This window comes from Silurus meridionalis, chromosome 4 (genome assembly GCF_014805685.1).
Source record: "Silurus meridionalis isolate SWU-2019-XX chromosome 4, ASM1480568v1, whole genome shotgun sequence".
NCBI classification, from domain to species: Eukaryota; Metazoa; Chordata; class Actinopteri; order Siluriformes; family Siluridae; genus Silurus; species Silurus meridionalis.
In genome coordinates, this window is record NC_060887.1 from 26,818,075 (window position 1) to 26,843,043 (window position 24,969).

A 24,969-nucleotide genomic window follows, 5' to 3' on the forward strand; every position below is an offset into this window, starting at 1 on the left:
GTGTGGTTTGAGAATGACATCTGGCTGTGTTATGTGAATAAACCCAAACAATAGAACTACTGTATGATTCTGAAACACCCCCTGGACTCCAATACCCAGGAGGCCTAGCTCCTCTTGCAACATAAAAGAGGGGCTTTTATGTTTTTATTCGGATATTGTTCTTTTTTTTTATTGCTCAAAGGCCAAGAAAATTCTTCTGCAGTTGTGGGGATAAAGTTAGGAAACTCAAGAGAGACTGCTGTCTCCCATTCAGCACGGTGATAATGCCCACTGGAGCCGACAGGAAGGGGAGGACAGGGACACAGAGTTACACTGCTGCTGCAATGTGATGATTGTGCTCTCTCCAAAAAAGAACTGCTGATGGACTTGTGGCTGACCTGCAAGCCAACATAGACAGTAGTCTATTCGAATATCTGTTGTGCAAATGCAGCACATGAAACTAATTAATTACGGGTTTCAAGCAATTTGACACATACATTCAGGTGCAAAATTGGCAGTTAATTAAAAAGTAAAATAAATCTGATGACAAAAGTGAATCCCTAACACAAGCTTCTAGGCCTCAGTACAAGAACAACTGACTCAGCAGTTATTCATTTCGGTCGGTTGGATTTATTTTAAACGACAGCCATCAGTTTAAAAGAGAAAAATGAAAAGAACAGGTCTAGACCTTCCAAATATAACTCACTGATCCAAAGAGGACAGAATGAGTCACATAAAGCTCAGTTGTCATTGACTTTAGTCACAGGCACTAGCAGGATTCTAAGAGTAGAGCAGCCTCTCCATCTCTTCATCTCTCTATTAATTTCACAATCTCTTCAAAGATGGGTATCTGTTAGGGATTTACAGTTTTATAAGACATCCTTTTTCGTAAGAGGAAATGCAAGATATATTATTATAACAATGAAAATGGCTACCAAAAAGACCTAGAACACTGAAAATAAAGAACAAACAGGGACAAGCAATTAGTAGAATTTAATATCCATCATTATCTTGACAGACATCTTTTCTCATTCAGTAGATGATCATCAAGGTCAAGATTATATTCTGTAAAAACCCAAAACAAAAAAAACCTAGGCTTTAATTTAAAAACAGATATCGAACATTGTTCATCGTTCTCAATTCAATCCTCTGCCCAAGTGCAAAGGCATTGTCTCTCACTCTGTCTGGAGATCTTTAATGAGATCCTCTCATCTGACCATTTGCATACCGGAAAAGCATAATGGTTTCCTTCTTTCTCACACTCTTCATTCGTCCACTAAGAAGTTGATAAGAGCAGTCCTGGGAGAGAGAAAGGCTTTCTTAATGACCCGGTTGGCAAGAAGCTTCATGCCCAGTGGACTGCTGAGTACTAGCTCTCGCACCTTCTCAGCATCCTGAGCCGCCTGGCGAGGCACGGTCACACTCCCACATGCCTTATTGTTAATCTGAGAAGGGAAGAAAAAAAAGTTTGACTATTTTTTTAAAGAATCAACAGTAAAATAAGTGTTTACAAATCAGGGCAAAATGTCATTCATATGAATAAATAAGTCCCAGCAGGTCAAATACGATAAAAAAAATCAATTGTAATGATCAATAGTATTTTTGTGGAACTTCTTGAGGTAAAGCTTAAGGTGTGTGCACTTCAACCACATCCATTTGTGAAATATGTGTCACTGTCCAAGTACTTCTGGACTCATGTTAGTTCTCACTCGCCAGTGTTTTGTATTGTTTAAAGACTAAAATCACACTCTTGATATCACCTAAATGAGGATGGGTTCCCCTTATGAGTCTGGTTCCTCTCAAGCTTTCTTGCTCATAACATCCAAGGGAGTTTTTCCTTGTCACAGTCACCATGGCTGCTCATCAGGGGTAAATACACATCATTCACCTTATCTGTTACAATGTTCGTTGTGAAAAGCGCTATAAAAATACACTTGACTTGATGCATATTTCTTTTAATTAATAAAAATCTAAAATATTTTCCTGACGTTGCAGATAAATGGGCAAACAATCAGCCCCTATTCCTCATATGGTTCCTGCATTTGCCAAGATCAAGTGAGACCACTTGTGTTTTGATAAAATCTTCCTGCGTGTGTGTGGGTACTATTCTACCACAGAAGCCGCCCTGCTTTGTGGGTCATTACAGGGCATGAACTACTTTAACTTCTGCAACTAGGCAGGGGATTCCCAAAATACTGCAGTATGCACACCCATAAGCCCACAAAGCCAGCTCACCTCACCAGTTAGTTTCAATAGGGCAGAGCCAGGGGGTGGAGGACACCTCCGCATACACACACACACACACACACACACGCACACAGGATTAGAAAACAGTGTGAGAAACTGCAGCAGGCTTTTAATAAACTAGGGTCCTGGATACACAACTTTTTATAAATCAGAGCCTGTTTAAACTGTAGAAATGTAGCTAGATAGATAGAGAGATAGATTGACAGATAGATAGAGTAAGGGACAGAAAGGGTGACTGGGAGAGATAAAGAAACCCAGAGAAAGAAGGAGCGAGAGTGTGTGTCTGTGTGCATGTAAGAAAGACAGAGGATGTATGTCAGAGAGAACAGGAAGGAGCCAGAAGGAGCAGAGATTTGCGTAATGGTGTCTGAAGTTAAAAGACAGGTGCCTTGGAAATATTTATTATCCTTGCTGGCTCCCAAGTCTATATTTGAACCATTCCAAATAGAAGAAAATGTAGTTGAGCACAATGTTTTGAATTGTCTTTATCTGGAAAAAAATGGGGTAAATACTAGTTTCTGTGCAGGTATTATGTCTGAATCTAACACAGGTTCAGTATATACAGTTGGCTGATCAAAAACCCACACATCTTTTACAGTTCATTTATTATATTTATAGTTACATGTGGGTGGTCGTGTGTATGTAGTTCATATGTGGGTGTTTTGTGTTAGTAGATGTATTCATTCATGCAATTCTCTCAGCTAATCATGTGGCAGCGCAGTGCATAAAATCATGCAGATTTGAACCAACAACTTTGGGTAAGGCTCATGTCAACCATCAGAATGTGATCTCTGTGGTTTTGACCGTAGCATGATTGTTGGTGCCAGATGGGCTGGATTGGGTTTTTTAAAACCCGCTGATCCCCTGGGATTTTGACATATAACAGTCAAACATCCAGTGAGCAGCAGTTCTGCGGTCAGAAACGCCTTGCTGATGAGAATGGGCAGAGAAGCTACAGTAACTAAGTCAATGGATCTCTTTTGAATCCTTAGAACCACTTTGGGATGTGATAGTACGAGAGCTGTGTGGCATAGGAATGCACCTAAAAAAATCTGCAGGAAATACATGATGCAATTATATCGAGGGACCAGAAGCCCAATGAAATGTATCCAACATCTAGTGGCATCCATTTCCTGAAGAATTGAGGCTGTTTTGAGAGTAAAATGAGACCATGCCCAGTATTAGTTTAGTGTTCCTAATAAACAGATATAGTATGAAAATCTGCTCAATTGGAAAATTTGTGTAAAATATGAAAGTGCTAACATTCAACCAATAAGAACAATGGAGCATTTTTACCTACAGGTCAATCAACAGCATTTGAAATACTATCAATTTTAATAAAATCATTTGAAAATGCAAATTGGTCAATTATGTAATCATTAATATTATGTTAAGAAGATCATATACTATACCACTGACTGATATCCTAACTGAGCATTCATAGAGGATGTCTGATCTCTAACTCAATGCACATACATACATACATACAGCCTCCACAGTCAAATTTTATCTACTGTATGCACACTTACTAAAGTGAATTCTCGGTTTAAACTAAAGCAGAAAAGTGCGTTTGTCTGTCACTAGGGTATTCGAAACAAAGCTCTTGATACTGTTGAACCATCAAAGTGATTCAAAGGCCAGGGACTTCTACACAGCCTCCCACCCAGATTAATTACAGACATGCTATAAGAAGACACACTGGTCTCGTTAGGAGGAGATAGTTTCGCTTCCTGCATTCCAGCAGACTCTCTAGAGGATCACATACACTCATGTTCCTAAGTTAACACTGAGAGAGTCAGTAGGCTTTTGAAGACAGTAGATCATTCGTACTCGGTAGTCTTGGGGGTTGCGCCTGTCAGGCCTGGTTAACACATATTATAGAACAGTAGAGGAGATTTAATAAGACGGAAATCACGTCATAACAAGGCCGTTACTAGCATACTGTATTTATAGTTAATAAGTGTAATGCAAAACGATTTGTGTGTCTTACCCGTACAGACACCTCGACAGTGTCAGGAGTCTGCAGGTACTCCGGGTCCACGGTAGGCCAGCGCTGCTGCAGCACATCTCCACTCCCAAAGAGAGTGGGATCAAGAGGGTTTCTCACCTGTGACAACCCTGAGAGCCATAGAGAGAGTGATAGATTTTGTCTATTATAAAGACCCATTAACAACAACAACAACAATAATACATAATGACTTTTAATGACTTGATATTGTATTGTAAATTGTACACTGCATTGATAATACATTAACACTCACCAAACCAGGTTTTGTCCAAGAATATACAAATGCACTATGGATTATACTATTCTGTTCTTTTCTCTAATGTGTAAAAAGGCACTTACCTAATGCAAATTTCCTTTGCATTAGAATGAGATAGAGTTTTGATAAAGAATGAGGGCGAGCACTCAGGACTCATGTATGCAGTCCGTAATTGAATTTGCAACGCAAAAAACACTGGGATCAGTTGGCAAGGCCCTCTCTCCTGGGACATGGTAAAATTAGCATTCTCTCTATGACCCACACCATTCGTTCAGGAAGGATATGTGTTTCCGCTTAACTTTGTCCTAGTGTGTTTGTGTGGGGCTACTTATTGATGTTGGGCAGATGGGGGATGGTGCACAATTGTAATTTAATTTTAAATGGAACAATAAGAAATTATGCTCTCACTAGACAATTTGATTTTGTGTTTTCTTACAGAATCACATAATATTCTTTAATAATTAAATAAATGCACATCACCCCCATCACACACACACACACACACACATCCATCCTGTCTCTCTATTGTGAACATTCCTTGCAGTTATCAGCAAGAGAATGGGGATGTGTCCACGCAGAGGCCGAGAAGTTCAGGCCTTGTGTCCAAATTACATGTGCGACAATAGCTGGATGTGCCGGACAGTTGTTTCCCCAGTTTCTTCCGGTGTTTTCCACAGCCCATAACTCTTGAGTAGGTTGTCTCTATGCCAAATATTCTACAAATTGATACTTTTCATGTAATGATTTATTCGGGCTGACTCCACAAGTGTCATTATACAAATGATGTGTAAACACAAACACACAGATTATGTTACAACCTGTAACTAAAGTAGGAGGAAATCAATATGGCTTGCACAATTATTCAGAAATAAAAATACAAAAACGCAAAGAAATTCACCCTGGTACTGTGAAAATCCTAAATCGGTTCTTATGCAGCCAGTTGCTACAAGAAATTGTTCACCTGTGTGCAGTTAAAGTGTCATGTGTTCTCTATATAAACACAACTGCTCCTGAAAGAAGAGTGAGCATACCTAAACAAATAGAAGCAAAAAGACCAAAGAGCTAGCAAAATAAGTAAAAAAATATTCAGTCAGGGTTTGGGAATAACAACACTCGCAACCTTTGAAAACGACATTAAGAGTTTATGAGAATAAATGGAACAAAAATGACATTCTCGAGGACATTCACAAAAAGTCACTATGTAAAGTGGACATTACATAGAAAAAGCAGCCAATGCATTTCACACTATAGGGGCTGAATACTTTAGCAATTACCACTTTTACACTGTAAAAGTTCTCCCACTTCAGTAGTGTAGACTGTTTTGTGTATATACAATTTATTCTGATAGTTCTGTAACAACAAGGCCAATTCTATTGTTTTTGCTACATGTTAAAGACATTTATTCACATTAACATTCATGCCATTTGGCAGATGCCCTCAACCAGAGCGAATTACATTTATACCATTCATGCACCTAAACATCTATGAGGTTTAGGGCCTTGCTCAAGGGCTCAGGAGTGGCAGCTTGGTGTGGCTGGGATTTAAACTTTCGGATTCAAAGTCCAATGCCTTAACTACTAAGCTACCACCTCTTATGAAAACATGGGTTTAAGATCAGGGGATGAATATAAGAATTTTAACATCATTTCATCATCATTTCCCTTTTTTTATTTAATTTTATTTCGATGCTTAAACTTTGAACAAGCAAATACTCTGTATGCTACAATAAGTGAAGAATTAATTTTTTATACATCTCTAAATGTTTAATGCAAATGTTTCTTCTTTTATTAAACACCATATGCTTTGTTGCTTATTTCTATAAACTTTTAAATACCTTCTATACTTTTAAAATGAAAGGTGCTATATAAATAGAAAAAAAGCATTAAATTAATGTATACTAATAGTAACAATAATTATTGTGCACATTATTATTATTTTGTATTATTATTATTACTATTATTATGCGTCATAAAAATGCTGAGCAGGGCCATGTGACGGAAATTCTGAATGAAGATCTTTGTTAGATAACAGGTTTAAATGAATTTGAAACAAAGTTCAATATTGTTGTAAGGACGGAAGTCTCCAAGCCGGCTTGACTGGCTAATGTTTTAATAGAAACAATGACTGAAGTGACATCTGCATTCAAACCTATTCAAAAAGCACCAGGAAACTGTGGCAAAAAAAGTGCACATTCACATGACTGTGATGTTTGTGGAGTATGCAATAAAAAACATCTGTTCTCCATGTGACCGAATATTTCAATACGAGGCGTGATAGACTTTCAGAAAGAACAGTTTGTCCGCAACTACATAAATAAGAAGATTATAGTAGGATTTAAAGGTTGGTGCAAAAGGTGATATGATCAGATGAGTCATCCTTCCCTATAATGCTAAACAGTGGGTAAATGCATGTGTGGTGTGCATCAAGAGAACCGTATAGGGCTAAACCCTTGACCCATACAGTGAAAAAATCTTGTGACTTGGTTATACTCTGGAAACTTTCTGTATGCATGTTCATGATCCACTTGCCCCCTCAAGACAAACAGTTACTGCAAATCAACAAAAATCTTTTGACTGATAACCTTTATCCAATGATTAATCATTGATATCCTGAAGTAAAAATAGTATAAATTATATACCGTAATTTCGGACTATAAAGTGCACCCATATATAAGCTGCACCCACTAAATTTGACAAAGATTTTTATTTTGAACATAAATAAGCCAGACCTGTGTATAAGGTGTCTACACTGAAACTAATAAACTTTACACAGGCTTTAACGAAAGACAGTGCCTGTTACACGGGTGAAATATGTTGTGGCTCCTTTAAGAGCAGAGCGTCATTCTGGGAATAGCCTGCCACTGCATTTTTTCACTATTACTGCATGTGTGCAAGACCGAGGAATATGTCCTTATTATTTTCTGATGCTCATTTCTAAGTTTCTTTGACTAACCCATAATGCTGTTGCCAAGAAAAAATTAAAAAGCACGAGTTTTGGAAACCTGTCTGTGCTTATATGATTTCTGTTGCAACTGGAGTTAGCGAGCTCTCCCATGACCCAGACTCAACGCGTTACAACGACTTGTATCTAAACAATAGCCTACCAAGAAAGTCATTGTTCACTGTCTTCCTCCTTCCTTTCACAACTATTTCTCTCTGGAGTTTATCTTTTGGCATCGTTGTGCTTTAAAAAAAACTTTTTTTCTCCCGATGCCGTGCAGCTCAGAACACAGGTGAGGTGCGTTTTTCCGTTTCCGTTTGGAAATTTCATTGGTCTAATGTTATGTTGCTCAGTTTTTTGGCTTGAAGTTTGTGAAACCGGAAAAAACCCAGGAAAAATTCATAAATAAGACTCTTCGTTGTTTAAGCCGCGGGGTTCAAAACGTGGGAAAAAAGTAGTGCTTATTGTCCGAAAAATACGGTACTTTATGGTTACCAGATCTCAATAGATGAGCTTCCACGAAAGATTTTGGACTGGTTGTGTAAGACAGTTCTCGCTACCAGTATCATCAAAACATCACAAAATTTTCAAAAATGCTGTTTGCTCTTCAATCCAGAGATATGTAGAATGGATACTGAGGCACATTGAAGCTGTTCGTTTTGTCCAATATTCTTATATATATATATATATAATATATGTAGGTCAATCATCAGCAACTTTGACAATGGAAAAAAAAAAAAAAAACATACACAGTTGTATTTTTTCTAACATAGTTGAAGGTGGAATGAAGTTTTGGAATTAGATCAGTTAAGACGCTCTAAATCTGTCTGCTCTTTATTTCCCTGTTTAATTCTTTGCGAATCTGGTGTTAATATAAACCACTGATCCATGTGGAATTCAGTATAACAAAGGCTGCATGCAACTTATACCTGGGATTAAAATGCATGGGTATTTCTTAGAGAAAGCTAATGGGGATAAATACTTTACATTATTTCTTTAAGCTCAAACCTACCTGCCCAAAGCTCAGAGGTCAGATGAGGAGCCATGGGTGCAGCCATTACACACATCGAGACTAGGGCCTGCTCAAATTCCACACTGTGTAGCACCACACGAGGAGATGCTTGCTATAAGACAGAGATGAAAATAGAGATTTGTGCCCAGGTGCAAGCAGGGGGGATGAAAAAAAAAATCAACATTTTATCACTTTAAAGTTGTGGATTATCAACATGCAGCACATAAGGAATAAATATATAGATAAAAAAAAAAAAAACAATTGCAAACATGAAATACATCCTATAATGCAAAAAATGCATAACCATTGTCCCATATGTGCACAGCATAACTTCTTTAGGACAGGTCTTGATTACAGGAGAGGAGAGAATCCCTATATACTTAGAAATGTCATGAAGGCATCTTTATATGCATATATTTAATCTACACTGGTTTTCTAGCCTCTATCCTGAGTGGATAAGTGACTCATTACTCAGACTTACATCCACCAAACAAGTAAAAATAAATGTTATAATTAAGGTGCGGCCAGTGAGATCAGACGATATCTCATGTACAATTTATGGCACATAAAATCTACTTTGAAGATAATACACCTCAGTGTACACTGAATAGCATCATGTAATAATACCGTTAGACGTCTGCAAACCCGCAATGGGAAACAAATATAACAACAGAAGACAAATTACTTTCATAATATTGAGTCCCTTTTCATTTTGAAAAATGCTGCCTCTTATTTTATATAAAAAAAATAGGAATTTCTTTTTCTCCTCATCACAGCAACTCGCAGATAGATTTAATCCTCTTGGGGCCACAATTATAACATTTTCTTTACTCATGAACACAATGCCATACTTTGAACGGATTTCAGTTACATTTAATGCTGTGGAACATGTACAAGATACAAGTTAATCAGCCAAATAAAAAAAAAACACCCTAAAAAGACCCAAACATTTGGCATTTTACAAAGAAACCAAGTTCAAAGTGCTTCGTGTTGTCATGGAAAATTCTATAACAGCAAAGAGGACTTACACAGATCAGGCATAATTCAATGACCGTATAACATTATGAGCAGTAAATGACACTGAATATAACAGTATCTGTTAGTGGGTGGGAAATATTGTGCAGCAAGTGAACATTTTGCCCTCAAAGTTGATGTGTTAAAAGCAGGAAAAATGGGCAAGCGTAAGGTTTTGAGTGAGTTTGACAAGAGCCTAATTATGATGGATGGACGACTGGGTCAGAGCATCTCCAAAACTGCAGCTCTTGTGGGATGTTCCTGATCTGCAGTGGTCAATATCTAACGAAAGTGCTCTAAGAAAGGAACAGTGGTGAACCGGTGACAGGGTCATGGGCGGTCGAGGCTCATTGATGCACGTGGTGAGCGAAGGCTGGTCCATGTGGTCCGATCCAACAGACGAGCTTCTGTAGCTCAAACTGCTGAAGAAGTTCATGCTGTTAATTCTCGAAGGGTCACGACTGTTTTGGCAGCAAAAGGGGACGAACACAGTATTAGGCAGGTGGTCATAACATTATGCCTGATCGGTGTATATATTATGAACATATAACCCTAAATCCCTTCCAGTTTTAGGCATGTCATGAAAGAGAAAATAAGCAAAACTGTGTACTTTGGCTGGTTTTCTCATACAAAATAATTAACCCCTGTATAGGGGCAACTTATAGCCGCTGAGAGGCTAAGCAGCAGGACAAACTCTGTGACGCTTTTTGTTTCTCAGCATTTAAAACCATGTACATTTATTGATGTTATATTGAATAAAGTCCGTAAGAGAAAACACTTGAAACTGTAAACCCGTTGAGAATTATTTAACAGAGAGTAAGCGTTCCCACCAACTCACCCCCTCTCTATGCACTTCAAACAGGAAAACACTAATTACGTAAATACCCACTTACACCTGTGCGACCAACATTTTCGGAAATGCATACAAAAAAACAAAAAACAAAATAAAAGACGTACATTTTCTGCACTTACACCCTCTAAGGATTTAACCGTATAGAGCAGACATGGTCTTGCAAACATCTCTCATAATGTACATACCTACTACTTCCTTTGTTATTCTGTTTGTGAAATAAATGCTGTACCAGTGCAGACTTAATACAATCGTCCTGAGTGTGTGTGCAGAACTCTAAAGTAAGGATGAATGTGCATGGAAGACTTACTGAGAGTGTGTTGGTCAGGCCCATCAGCCGTGAGATTGCCGCATTCAAAAGGAAGTCTTCTGTCAAGTGAGTGGTGACCTGACAAGCAAACACTACACATAAGTATTCCAAACAATATTTTCTGTTCCCTTCAACCTTTATCGTTGATTCTTCTACTTGTTTGCCTCATTTATTACGAGTTACGACAGATAATTTATACCTTCTTCAGGACATTTCTTAAGGGTGTGGGTATAGCCAACAAAGCTCAGCAGGCTTAAAGATAAAAATGAATTTTGTATTAAAATCAATGCAAATTAGAACGTACCGAAACAGAAAAGAAGAATAATATAATTCCTGTGTCCTAGAGATGTTCCACTGCTACAGATATTTTGGCTAATTAAAGGGCACAGAGAATGTGAACATTATTCCTCTAATCCTGCTGGAAAAAATGGGGCCCTGAGGGTGAAAGTTTTTTACACCAGAAGTTTCATTATGATCTAAGAACAGTGTGATGTCTTTTCCTATGCTGATTAAGTTAAGGTCTGGGTGGTCTGGGCTAGGGAAACTGATCCTTAATCAGCTGTGGGGAACTGCAGGTGCTAAAAGATGCCCCTTATTCTAGAAAAAACATGATTGATGGCAGAGGATTTTCAACAACAAGAAACAAAGGGAGACAGCGTGGCTTAGAGACTCTGGTTGGATCGAGGCCCTCTACGAAGGGGAATCAATCCCGGCCTGGGTTTTCAGAAGCTATTTATACTGCACTAATGTATCATCTGCTCAATTTTACATTGTTCCCCTACACACTTACTATTAAGAAGTTAAGATCAGGTTGTGTTTCAGTGATGGAAAACAGGCATGTGGTAATGGTGACATTCTGTTTAATACATTTTCTTGTCCCTTTTAAGTCATTGAACACACGGAGGCACATCAGCCCTCACTCTGGCGACACCAAGTGGACAAAGAGTGCAAGCCTCGCAAGAGTTTTATATACTGTACTGATCAAAATTGGAAATGCAACAAAATTAGAAATGCAACAATTTTTGTTTTTGCCCACATTTTTCATGAGCTGAACTCAAAGATCTAAGACTGTTCTATGTACACAAAAGGACAAATCTGTCTAAATCTGTGTTAGTGAGCACTTCTCCTTTGCCGAGATAATCCATGTGTACATAGAAAAAGTCTAAGATCTTTAAATTCAGCTCATGAAAAACAAGGGCAAAAACAAAAGTGTTGCGTTTATAATATTGTTCAGTATAAGTCGCAAAGCATAATACAGTACAATGTACGCTCTCCATTATCATTATAGATGCAATCATAATCAGTGTAAGTACTTCCTCTAACCTGAACAATGGCTTGATTTTTGTTTTCCCAGATCTTTCGTGCCTCCAAGCGCTCTTTTTTGTTGAGGATAGAAGGGTCGGGTGTGTCGCTGCCCTCGCGAGCCTCTCTCAGCTTAGTGACAAGCCCCCAGAGACGAGACTGCCAACGCAGCACTCCCGGGAGAGCATCAGCTACACACACACACACACACACACACACACACACACACACACACACACACACACACACACACACACACACACACAAAATCAGTCCAACATACCATATCAAATTACTAGTACATGCCTTGTTATCTTTGTACTATAAGTTCTTTTGTCCGTTTGACCTTTATTCACATCCACTAAAAATGAATGAATGAATGAATGAATGAATGAATAACATGTATGGAACTTGGAAGCTTAAATTATAATTTAAAAAGTATCTTAAATAATTTCGTATGTTCGAATGTATACATAAACACATAAAATGAAATAGAACATTCTCTGTAATCTATTTAACGTTTAAATTTTTTCTTTGTTTTAGAATGGCTAAGATAAAAAAAAAATCTAAATTTTGGATTTAAAAAAGACTCTAAAAACAAAATATTAGTCAATTAGAGAAAAAAAAAACCTTCAACATAACTTATAATTGATTTAGTTATTTGTTAAGGCAAAAATAATGTTAGTTACTAGTTATTTATTATTTTTTAGTTGCAGGAGTAGAAGGAGTATTTTAACAAGCCATAAAATATACATTTTGAACAAATGTACATTCAAAACTTTCATAGTTCCCTGCCCACATTATGAATTGTTAAAAATTATATACATGTAGATGTGTGCAGCATTTCTGGGCCCATAATTATCAAATAATATTAGAGATGCCTTAAAATATATTTTTATATATTGTCATGAATTCTGCCTAAAGCCTAAATTCTTTATTACATGTGTTTGCATTTTGTGTTAAAACAAATTTCTGGACTAAAACCGACTAGCAGAGAAATGCCTCAGATTCAGACTTTTTCCTTTAAAGCATGTCTAATCCAGATTTAAGGATGTTTTAACACATGAACAATACTAGAAAAGGGGCATGCTACTGTGTGAGCTAGAAATCCAGGTCCAGCTGCTTCTGTCCATCTCATTTTCATTCTTTCTAATAAATAATAAATTATACAGTTAAACCGATCTGGGAGATGCTGGATCAAAATAGAGTATTAGAATTTAAAGACATCTCACTCTTTACGTCCCACAGGATGTCCTGCTCAGGGGGAGCAGCGTAGAGGATGTAGAGGCGCACGGTGTCTATGCCATACTGCTGCACCACTTCCTCAGGGTCTATACCATTGTACTTTGACTTACTCATCTTCTCCCAGCTCACCTTCAGCTGCTTTCCACTTTCACGCTGAACCGGCTCAGCGGCTAGAAGATAACAAAAAACACATGTACACCAGTCTGAAATGGACTAAAAAGCTGAGATGCAGAAAACTCTTAATAAATGGAGGTTATTTACCGTAATTTCCGGACTATAAAGCATATATAAGCCGCACCCACTGAATTTTACAAATATTTTGATTTTGAACATAAATAAGCCGCACCTGTCCATAAGCCGCAGGTGTCTACACTAATGAACTTTACACAGGCTTTAACGTAAGACACGTTACACACGGTGTAATGGGTGAAATATGTTGCGCTTCCTTTAGGAGCATAGCGGTGTTTTGGGAATAGCCCTGCACTGCATTCTGCCAGTAATACTGCGTGTGTGTAAGACTGAGGATTATGTCCTTATTATTTTCTGATGTTCATTTCTAAGTTTCTTTGACTAACCCTTAACGCTGTTGCCAAGAAAAATAAAAAAGCACAAGTTTTGGAAACCTGTCAGTGCTTATATGATTTCTGTTGTAACTGGAGTTAGCGAGCTCTCCCATGACCCAGACTCAACGCTTTACAACGGCTTGTATCTAAACAGTAGCTTACCAAGAAAGTAATTGTACACTGTCTTCCTCCTTCCTTTCACAACTATTTCTCTTTGGAGTTTATCTTTTGGCATCTTCGTGCGTTTAAAAAAAAAGTTTTTTTTCTCCTGAAGCTGTGCAGCTCAGAACACAGGTGAGGTGCGTTTTTTTCGTTTCCGTTCGGTAATTTCATTGGTCTAATGTTATGGGGTTAATTTTTTGGCTTGGAAAAAAAAAACGGAAAAAAACCAGGAAAAATTCATAAATTAGCTGCTTCGTTGTTTAAGCCGCGGGGTTCAAAACGGCTTATAGTCCGAAAAATACAATAATGGCTTCTTTAAAAACAACCCTAAAGGTAGGAAATATGTTAAATTATTAACCCTATTAAACCAGAGCATAAACCAAATCATCATCCCTGTCCTTCCTGACACAGAAAGTGTTTTTTTTATTCTTTTATCAAAATCCCTTTGATACCAAAAAAACACAGTCCAGACAGAAATTCCCTGTTTACCTGGTTGCCTGGCAACAGTTCAGCCATGTACGGTCCAATACTCACCAGAGACAGACACAGAGCGAGAAATACAGAGAAATAGACAGGTGGAAAGATAGAGATTTATACTGCATTTGTCTCGAGTGGTTTCTATGACTAAACTGACTGCTGTTGAGTTGCACCGAGGCATAATCTATTTTTGTCCACAGCAACAAGCAAACCATAACTGGCTCAAGATACCAGCAGTTTAAGGTCTAATGATCAATGAGCACCAGAGTGAAAGCGTTAAACACACACCTGTGAAATCAATATCCTCCTTCTTCACATACTGCCCACTCTCAGCTTCTCGAAAGGTCTGACCCTTAATAAGACCCTGCACCAGCAGCTTCTTAAATGGTTCCCTTTAGAAGAAAATAATTGATTATAATTTGCTTCAGTCCACTTCAAATTGTATTATGCTATGCTTTGAGATATTATGACTTGCACTCATTCAACAGGCTTCATTTATTAATCTTTTTATTAAAAAAGCTGTGTGTAAATACTAAAAATTCCTGTCAGACTCGCAAAGTTTCAGTGAGGCTAAATTTCTTTCTGGACATGTGCACATGTTGATAAATGCCATTCAGCTGCAAATTGCCAAGCGCATTCACGGCAAAGATCATTTGCATTTTGTGACGCCCACAAAAGTCCATAACTGACAGCACACAACGCTGAAAAGGAGGTAATAGCAACTAAATGGTGTGCACTAAATCTTCTAGTAATGTAGCTCAGTCACTGCAAATTGTCGAGCATCACAGGCACAAACTACTTACTCTGCTCATCAAATCGCAGCATTTCATTTGACCTAATGGCTAGTTAGATTTGTCTTAATAAACCGATTTCTTTTAGATCTTTTAAGCCACTACACAAACAAACGTTTACAAAGTCTTTCATTAAATTTGTGTGTGCAGTCAAAATATTAAACAGCATAATCCATATATAAAACTGTCTTGGGTTTGCTACATTTTAACGTTTTAAAGTCTATCAGCTGAGTTTCACATTAGTGGAGTCTTATTATATGGACATTTATATAAACTCAGAAACTCTTAAAGGATATGAACTCTAGTTTTATTAATGATTATAAATAAATCAGTTTCTTTTTCAGTTTAAAAAAAACGAGGCCTAATACTGTCATGTAAAGCAATATTATCCATCAATTTGTGATGTGTGACTTTAATATTATCATAGTCAAATTCTTCATCAAACATTTTATTACTACACAATAATTAGGTCATTTCTGACTTTTAAAGTCATATGTACATATGTTTTTACCCTGGCTAATGTCAGAATGTATTGCATTCAAGATAAGGTCTGTTAAAAGTGCTATACGTAACGCTAAATGAGAAATTGCTATGTGTGGGACATCTCATTTTTAATTTGTGTGATTTACTTGTGGGAGACCAAGCCCTGATCCTTGCAGAAGTGACTGAGGAAACGAGCGTAGTACAGATGCATGACTGCATGCTCTTTTCCTCCTATATACACATCCACAGGCATCCACTGGTCAGCCAGAGAGCAGTCAAAAGGCCTGCAGCAGATAGGACACAGTTAAATTGTGTAAATAAGTACAAACTCTTTTGTGAATTCTTTTAAAACAAAATATTGCACAATACAGTTTAAGAATGAATGGATACAAGGACTACCACTAGAGGACATCCTTGCACAGCCATCCAGTTCAAGCATACAATCTGATGTTTATTACATAGCACACACGAGTGCTAGGTGTGCATCTAAACACTTGAGAGCTCAACTTCAGATGGATGCATGATATCAAACTGACACTTAAACTCACCCATATCTCGTAGACAAATAAGTAAATCCCATATATCATATTGATGAAGTAGTAGCAGCTTAGGAAATTATGTTCCACAACCAGCACTGCTTTTCTCCTCTATTGTGAGGCTTTGGCAGAGCAACAGACTGAAATATGATTTGAGTGTCTGAGTGGAAGAAATGTATATATTATTCAGGCTGCTACATGGGTGATTCTACAATTAGGGTGCCATTTGCATCCCACTGATGTCAGATGTAGAGGCAAAACATTGCAATCATACAGATTCAGGGGTAAGTAGTTTAGTTAATGCTTGCATCAAACATCAGAATGGGGAAAGATGTGATGTCTGTGCCTTTAACCAAAAGATGGTTGCTGTTAACAGATGGGCTGGTTTGAGAATTTCAGAAACTGATGACTGACTGTGTAAGTTCACACACAACAGTTTCTAGAGCTGAGATAGAATGGTGCAAGAAACATCCTATTTGTGGTAAGTCTGCTGGCCGAAACACCTTTCTGATGAGAGAACCGAAAAGAATACCCAGACTGGGGTAAGCTGACAGGAAGTCTATAGTAACTCAAATAAGCAACTATCGTGGGCAGAAATGCATGTTCCTGTACATTCAACTCATCAAACCAACCATCACACTATGGTTAAGGACACAGAGATCACACCCACCTGTTCTGATGTTTAGTGTGAACATTTCCTGAAACTCTGGTTTTGAAGCGCCATGGTTTTTTGGTGTAATTGGTGATTAAACAACTGAATAAATGAGCAGGTATACAGATGTTAATATTATAGTGTTCCTATTATGTTCCTATTATAGAAGTGGACGGTGATTGTATATATATATATATATATATATATATATATATATATATATATATATATATATATATATATATATATATATATATATATAATATCATACTTAAGAATATCCTTTTGCATCAGTAATCCAGTACAGATAATGAAAAATTATTTGTATCCTAGAACATTAAATCAGCAGTGTTAAACAGGAAGCTGAATTATCTGAACTTCCTGAAGATCTTAGGAAGATGCAAATTAGTTTATAATCTCTTTAATGCTCTCAGGCCATTAGCACTAATGTTAGATAATCACATGCTGTGTATTTGCTAGGTCTTGACTAAACTCCATTCTGTTACATAAATGGCATAAAAGGTCAAAAGAAAGTGAAAAAATGTGGATAAAGAGGGAATTAATAAAAACTCATGAACTTTCATTCTTACCTTTCTGAGTTGTGTGGGTCGGTGTATCTGAAATAGTACCAGGCAGAATCTACAAACGTGTCCATAGTGTCGGTCTCTCTCTGAGCAGGACCTTTACACCTGTCATATAAAAGAAATGAGTGGGAAAAAGCAGTTACAATACAGACAAAAATTACGGCATGATTTTCCCAAATATAGCCTGAATACAAAACATAAAATGAGTACCTATCAAAGGAATGTACATAATTCATTTTACATGCAAATATTAGTTAAAAGTTAAAATGATACAATAGAAAACACTGTAGCAAATACAGTTTCCATTCAGAAACTGTTTATATATATATAGCCTTGTCAGTATGTATGTATGTATATACATACATACATACATACATACATACACACACACACACACACACACACACACACACATTTTTAATAAGCCTGACAAGTAAAACAAATCACAATGGAAAATGTCATCAGGAACCACAAAAATACGAAAAAAGCATTGCTATTAGCAATTATTTGTTTCATCTGTCTTTTCCACAAGGTGTTGCAGACATGATAGAGCTGTACAGAAACTATGCATGTTCAGAATATTTATTACTTTTATTTTCAGTGTAATACAAAGTCTTTAGAATAGATTATTTGAGCTATGCCATATAAATGTGAATTTAATAATGAAAAATTATTTCAAATGATATGTATACATTTGACTAATGAAACTTTTGTAACTGCATAATTACTTAATGGGAACTACATCCCAAATGACATCAAATAAGCATATTTATCCATGCTGCTAATTCACTGAACAACTTCTCCCAGTAGATTAAATTACATTTGAACCCCTGTTGGTTTACACTGGCCAGCAGGACACTACACCCGAAAGCACAGCAAATGCAAAATACCAATAATGTATAATAATGTTTCTCTAATAAGCAGCCATCCATGCATGAACTCTAGAATGAAAATGTCAGCGCTTGGTCCACTCCATCCTGTCCTTCAGTCATGTGAATTATTTAGGGACTGGCTGCTAATGGACACAGTTATGGAAATTTCAAGCCAAACTCAGAGCAGCACAGTGCATATGCGGCTGTTTTTGTGCATTGGAGTTCCAACTTCCATCTCTTTCTTCCAAAGAAAACAAAATGTCACCCAAAACACTTCCACGCCAAAAATCTGAAGAACAACTTGTCCACAGGATAATTAGTCCCAATCAGTTCCATGCTCACCTGCTCACCCTTTTAAATAATAAGTTGATATAAATATTTGGATAAATATTTACAATACAAAAATAAAAAAAAATCATGCTGATATAGGTCAAGAGCTACAGTTCATATTCAAACCAAACATTTGAATGCCACTTTGGCTTTAGCATGGTTGTCCATTCCAAATGGACAATCTTTGTGTATGTCAAACACTGCTGATCTCCTAGAACTTGAACATGGATCTTCATGTGGAACCATCCCCAGCTGTACAGAGTGGCCTCAAATATTTGTCCATATAGTGTATAAACAATATGTCATAGTCACTTCAGTAATCACACAAATGTAAAAAATGTAAAAAAAAAAAAAAACCTGTGAAAGAGCTAATAGCTCTTCTATAGCATTTTGTCCCAGTTCAGTCTGTTGAAATATTTTGCTAGATCTCCATCAGGACCAGAGTCTGCAATTAATGAAAGCTGCTTTGCAGTAACAAGCAGGTGATTTGTTATCAGCCTTTCTCTCCTCTTTTCCAAATTCATTCCAACATATATGAAAAGTTTTTAAAAAATAGAAAACAATAAAACACTTACAAAGAACAATTTTATTCATTGTTTTTTTACTGCATTATCTGTGTAAAGCTGCATTGAGACAATGTCCATTGTTAAACGTGCTATACAAATAAAAATGAATGTAATAAATTCCTAATGTACAGTACAATTTTTCAATATTCCTAATATAGCGATACAGATTGTAAATATAGTCATGTATATGATATATAAATTTTTGCTACACCCCTCTGCCTAATCTGATGCTTACAGTTTGAGCTTGAGGCTACCACATTGCTAAGCAACTGCCTCAAGGTAAAGCAGGTTAATTCGTTAAAAGCCAGGTGCCATTTAAAAGACTGAAAATCTTCACGCAACCCATAATGAAGTGTCCGGCTGAGACGGAAGTGTGCGTGTGAGATGGAGGATCAAGGAAAAAAAAAAGATGTGATGTCATTTTGTGAGTATAAAAAAATGGGGATTTTAGCAGCCCTAAGCCATTTCGTCTCTTGTTAAGTAAGTCTGAATGTGTGAATGTGTAATTCCGGTCTCACAGATTTATGGTATAAAAGGTTCTACGGTGGCGTATTATATCTCTGTACCTGACTGAGATAATGGCAGCTATTTGTTCACTGAGGAGATGAGAGACCCCATTAGACAGACAGTAACAGCTGAGGCTTGTTGAAGAGGAGACTAACTGTGGGTGGGTATGTGTGTGTTCTGTGTCTGCCCACACTACTGGCTCTTGGATAGAGTGGTGCTTTGCTGAAGTGAGCCAGACTCAGCTGCTTCGTGTTTGCTTGAATCATTTTCAAACTCATTATGCCATTCTGTTGTAATAAGACACTCTTAAAGTGCTTTATACATGCACATCCAAGATGGCTTCAATTTGGCTCGACATTCATTTGGATGGAAAAGATTTTACTTAACTGTAATTGTTGAAATGTTTGGTGGCTTTGGCTAAGGAATGGGTAGAGGATTTTTTATTTTTTATTTTAGTGTTAAATTTTTGTATTCATTACTCATAAATGTAATAATTGTCATGAGCATCCTCGGCACCAGTTTGGCTGCCTGCAGGACAACATTTGGGGTTTTATGAATGCTAGCCTACAGCAGGCTTTCAATTAGTCCTCTGGTTGCTACCACAAGACCAGACAGAGACAATATCACTGCTCAGGAAATGACTTGCAGCTTTTTTTAGCACTTCGCAAGACTCGGCCGATAAGCCTTATCGTGCACTCGATCTTTACTCCGTAGCCTGTCTGATTGAATGGGGGAGGATCAGTTTAAAACCGAAGTCATTTTCCTCAAACTGTCACCACGACATTCTGAACAGATAAGAAGTCTTTTAGACTCTCTATAATGACAAGAATCAATCGACCTCAACGACTAAAGTTTTCACTGTGACAAAATCACCTGACTTTAAGGATTGTATTGTCTTTATACAAAAGAAAACCCTTTCAAGTCCTTGAGGATCAGCAGTACTGCAAGTTAAAACAGAAAAGGAACTGAGAAATGTTACAGGAATATTCTGGTTGGAGAAATTCAACATTATAGTTACTTAAATATAATGAATAATTCTGGGTTGCTAAGTCACATCAAACAGACCTCTGTGGTTTCTGACACTGCAAGGTATATTTATCTATATAAATAGGTAAAAGTACAGTTCTTACTCAGCGTATTGGTTCTAACAAAAGGTGTGGCTATCAAACATCCAAAGTTTGCTCAGTGAGTAATCATTTATCTTCCCTGACTCTTAATCTTGTTCAGGGTCATGGTGGATCTAGAGCTTGTTCTGAGAATACTGGGCATGAGGCAGGATTGTATGAGATAGGGTACCAGTCCATTGCAGGGCAAGATGCACACGTATTCAAATCTTGAGGCAATTTCCTTTTTTTTTAAGTGGAAGGAAACCAGAGAACATGAAGGAAAAACCACAAAGACAGAAGGAGCACAAACCAAATACAGACAGTAAACAGATCAATCTGGGAACCTTTGAAGCTGTGAAGCATCAGCACTACATGCTGCATTAGATTATATCAGATTTTTTCTTTGTAACTTATGACACTGTTTATTTAAATATATGTTTTAAAAAGAAATAATGTGATTATGTGACAATGCAAGTCCTTGATTGTCAGCTAGACCAAATGAGGCAAATGGCACTTGGTTACCTGCATTTGTGAGAGGAAAATTGTTTTAATTTTCTCCTTAAACTGTCAATTTAATGCAAAGACACAGAATGTGTGTCTCAAATCAGTCAGAAAACATGCTCTGCACAGACTGGACATTTTACCATAATATTTTTCTTAGTCTGATTGGCATTTACCCAGAATAAAGAACTGAATAATCTTCAATGGTTTTAGCATTATGAAAGTTCTAAAACTTATTGCATAACTATGACACTTAAACCAACTCAGGAAGCATCATACATCCAGACACCCTTACAGACTTTTTGACACAGTTCTGACAGTGCCTACAGTCTCACAAAGGACATCAGTTCTGCTAAGGAAATATAATAACTTTTCAGTTTCTCAGTCCATTGTTTTAACCAAACATCTTTCTCTCTTCACATCTCTGAAAGACTCTTAAGCAAACAAAACAACAAAAGATTTCCTGGCACTTGTGGACATCAGTTAGAGACACAGAAAAGTTCAATTTTACCTTGGACATGAACAGTTGACCCAATCCTGGGCAGACTGCAGGGGCGATGCCCCTTTCCCTGTAAGTGACACCACTTTAGGAAGCATGACTGGCAGCTCCTCCACAGCAACAGGAACCGGACCACATGAGCTGCAATGCACTATGGGAATAGGCGTACCCCAGTACCGCTGTCTTGAGATCAACCAGTCCCTCAGCTTTGAACTTGTGAGGTAACCACCCACGTTTTTTTCCCGGGCTTTATGCGTAATTGAGTTGAAGGCCTCGTCTCGGTTCTGACCTGTAAACTGCAATAATTCAGATAATGATTATGAATGAAAAAAATCTCATTGTTTTCTCAATGTTAAAATCATAATTAATTAAGTAAAATATTTTTATTTTACACTGTATCACTATACACTTTATTATTAAATTATGGTTCTGTTCCTTCAAATTAGTCACATTAACTAAAGGGTTTTTTCATGGTAAAAAAAAATGGTAAATAATACACAATGAACCTAACATTCAACCACAGCAAATCAACAAATCTATCAAAGTACATTAAAACACAGGAGCATAAAGCTTGTAAAAGCTCATACATACCACTTTTTCCAAGTGAATATGTACTACAAAAGTAAAATTCACTGAGGATCTCTGGTTAATACTCGATTCATATTGTATGTGACTTAATGCTTTTGGACATATATTTGTTACTTTACAGCCATGATAATAAGAAATTCTATGCTTTGTCGAACACTGACTGGTTTTCTCTTCTTCGCCTCTGCAAGTGAAATCTGCCTCCGAGGCTTTTATGTAAGTCACCAGAAAACATGACACTAACCGAGACGAGGCTGACAAGCATTTCACCACATGCCCATTGTAACTGACTGGTGTGTTATGAAGAATGAAACAGCCTCGTCCGTTTCTAACCACCCCAATTTCTCATCTCTCTGTTCGCATGACATCTAGTTACCAACTGTGTCATTTTCACAAATATTTCAGGCTGGGAAGTGAAAGCTGACTGAAGTACCTCAGCAGAGTTGATCAAAGTGTGACTTCCATCGTCTTCACTCTTCACTACTGATTCCCAGTTAACTCCCAGCTCCTGTGCCACACATGCATCCTCCTCACTGCTGTCAGGGATGCCTGCCCTCACCCCACACATACAAACATACATACATACATACAAACATACAAACATACATACAAACATACATACATACATACAGAGATTTTATTGGTGTTATTAGAGCAGCATATTTTTCCAAAGGATTTCAAAACATAACACAATCCCACTCACTCAAATTCACTTCCCTACACATTTACTCTCGCAGTCCCTCACCCACTCACTCACATATACACACTTGGTCGCTCACTCACATACTCCCTCACCCCTTTCCCTACACACAGTGTCCATCCCAACTCCCTTTCTTCCTCCCTCCCTCACAGACTAGCTCCTAACTCACTCACATACTTCCTCACTCACAGACTCCCTCCTTCCCTCACAGACTTCTTCCTCACTCAGACACCCTCCCTCACTCACAGATTCATTCCCACATACTGTATACCCCTCTGTCCTTCTCTCCCTCCCTCATTCAGAATCCATCCTTCACATTCACTCCCTCACTCATTCACACAGACACACACTTCCTCCTCCTGAACTCCCTCCCTCACACATTCACTCACTCACAACCCCTTCCACCCTCACAGAAGACTAACTTTCTCTCTCTCACTTATTCACATACTCACTCCCATTCACTCCTTCACTCACACACTCACCCCCCTAATCACACACTCACCCCTTAATACACAAACTCACTCCTCACAGACTTTTTTCCTAAATATTTTTTTTTACTCAATGGCTTACTCACTCCCAAAATGTGGAATGTTTACCAGCATACAGAGGATCACAAACAGCCAAAACATGGAACACTACAGACACAATTTTACAGAGGAATACTGTATCACAAATAAATTCTCACCTATCACAGTATCAAGGTGTCCCATAAACTCAGACTTAGCGGAGACAACAACTGGAACCTCACGCCCGGTGAATAAGTTAAGTGCAGTGACCTCACTGAGCGAGTCTGTGGGTCAGAAGTCAGCATATAAGACCAAATAGTAAAGTGTTAACTCTGTGTGGGTGTGTGCACCTCTGACTGATTATTAGCCATGAGCTCATCCACATGGGAGGGAGCACTACCACCTGGGACTCCCAATTATACCACATCCATGTGTGAGTACTGTGAAGAAACACTTAAAAAAGAAAACACCTTTGCATTCATTTTCATTCTTAGGTGTGAAGTTTAGCTAGAGAGATAATGCTATCGAGTTTGTACAGAAAAACAAAATATACACAGAACAAAATGGTTATAACCAGACTTTATAGTTTTGCTCTCTAGTCTACATTTTAACTTGCTATTTAGCTAAAGGAGATATACAGGGTTTTTTAAAAAGCTTCATGTTTAGTGCATGCTGTGCACTATGAGTTTACAGTGGAGCAACGCCTTTCCCTTCAAACTACATATTACCGTTCTGAACAGTATTCCACTGAACCTCTGGTGTCATTAATATTCAGGCACACTACTTAGCATGCATTGTGTGGCTTGGGACACAGAATTGAATTCTATCTAAATGTGTTTACTTGCAGCACTGAGATTTATCTGCACAGGAAAGGAAGAGCGCTGTACAACCTACAGCACAACCCAAGACCCTCTACAAGCTCTGCATGATTTTTCTATTTGTTTTTTACCAAAATAATCAGCAAACTAGATATAAATGTAATAACTACTATTAAAATACACATTATTGGGTATATTATGTATTTGATAGAAAAGGAAGATATGATATGCCAATTTTCACTGTTTCAATACACCTTATTTAGGTATTTTAAATTATATATATATATATATATATATATATATATATATATATATATATATATATATATATATATATATATATATATAGACTTAAAATAACTAAAAAACCTGTTGAAAAATTAGGGACTTGTTACTTGTATGATTAAATTTAAAATTACACTTATCTCTAATTCGCATGCATTTAGAACATCATTCCACTTTTAATACTATTATTTCAGGCTATTCTTTGATATTGGCTGCTTTTTATTGCTTCGTATGTATAAATATTTGACTCAGTCTATGCCTGCTTATTGGGAATAAATGTTGA

The 24,969-nt window shown here is 37.4% G+C and overlaps 1 protein-coding gene across 1 annotated transcript in view; it reads right to left on the reverse strand.

Moving 5' to 3' along the window:
- Positions 1-953: 953 nt before the first annotated feature.
- Positions 954-24,969, reverse strand: part of lars2 (leucyl-tRNA synthetase 2, mitochondrial) — a 50,468-nt gene continuing 26,452 nt past the window's right edge. The window contains exons 10-21 of the mRNA XM_046846800.1: positions 23,763-23,867; positions 22,811-22,926; positions 21,805-22,088; positions 17,418-17,516; positions 15,786-15,923; positions 14,654-14,757; positions 13,151-13,333; positions 11,940-12,109; positions 10,617-10,694; positions 8,443-8,554; positions 4,217-4,344; positions 954-1,424 (exon numbers count right to left, since the gene is read on the reverse strand). Of these exons, the coding sequence (XP_046702756.1) occupies positions 1,245-1,424; positions 4,217-4,344; positions 8,443-8,554; positions 10,617-10,694; positions 11,940-12,109; positions 13,151-13,333; positions 14,654-14,757; positions 15,786-15,923; positions 17,418-17,516; positions 21,805-22,088; positions 22,811-22,926; positions 23,763-23,867 (1,697 nt within the window). The 3' untranslated portion in view covers positions 954-1,244. The remainder of the gene's footprint in view (positions 1,425-4,216; positions 4,345-8,442; positions 8,555-10,616; positions 10,695-11,939; positions 12,110-13,150; positions 13,334-14,653; positions 14,758-15,785; positions 15,924-17,417; positions 17,517-21,804; positions 22,089-22,810; positions 22,927-23,762; positions 23,868-24,969) is intronic.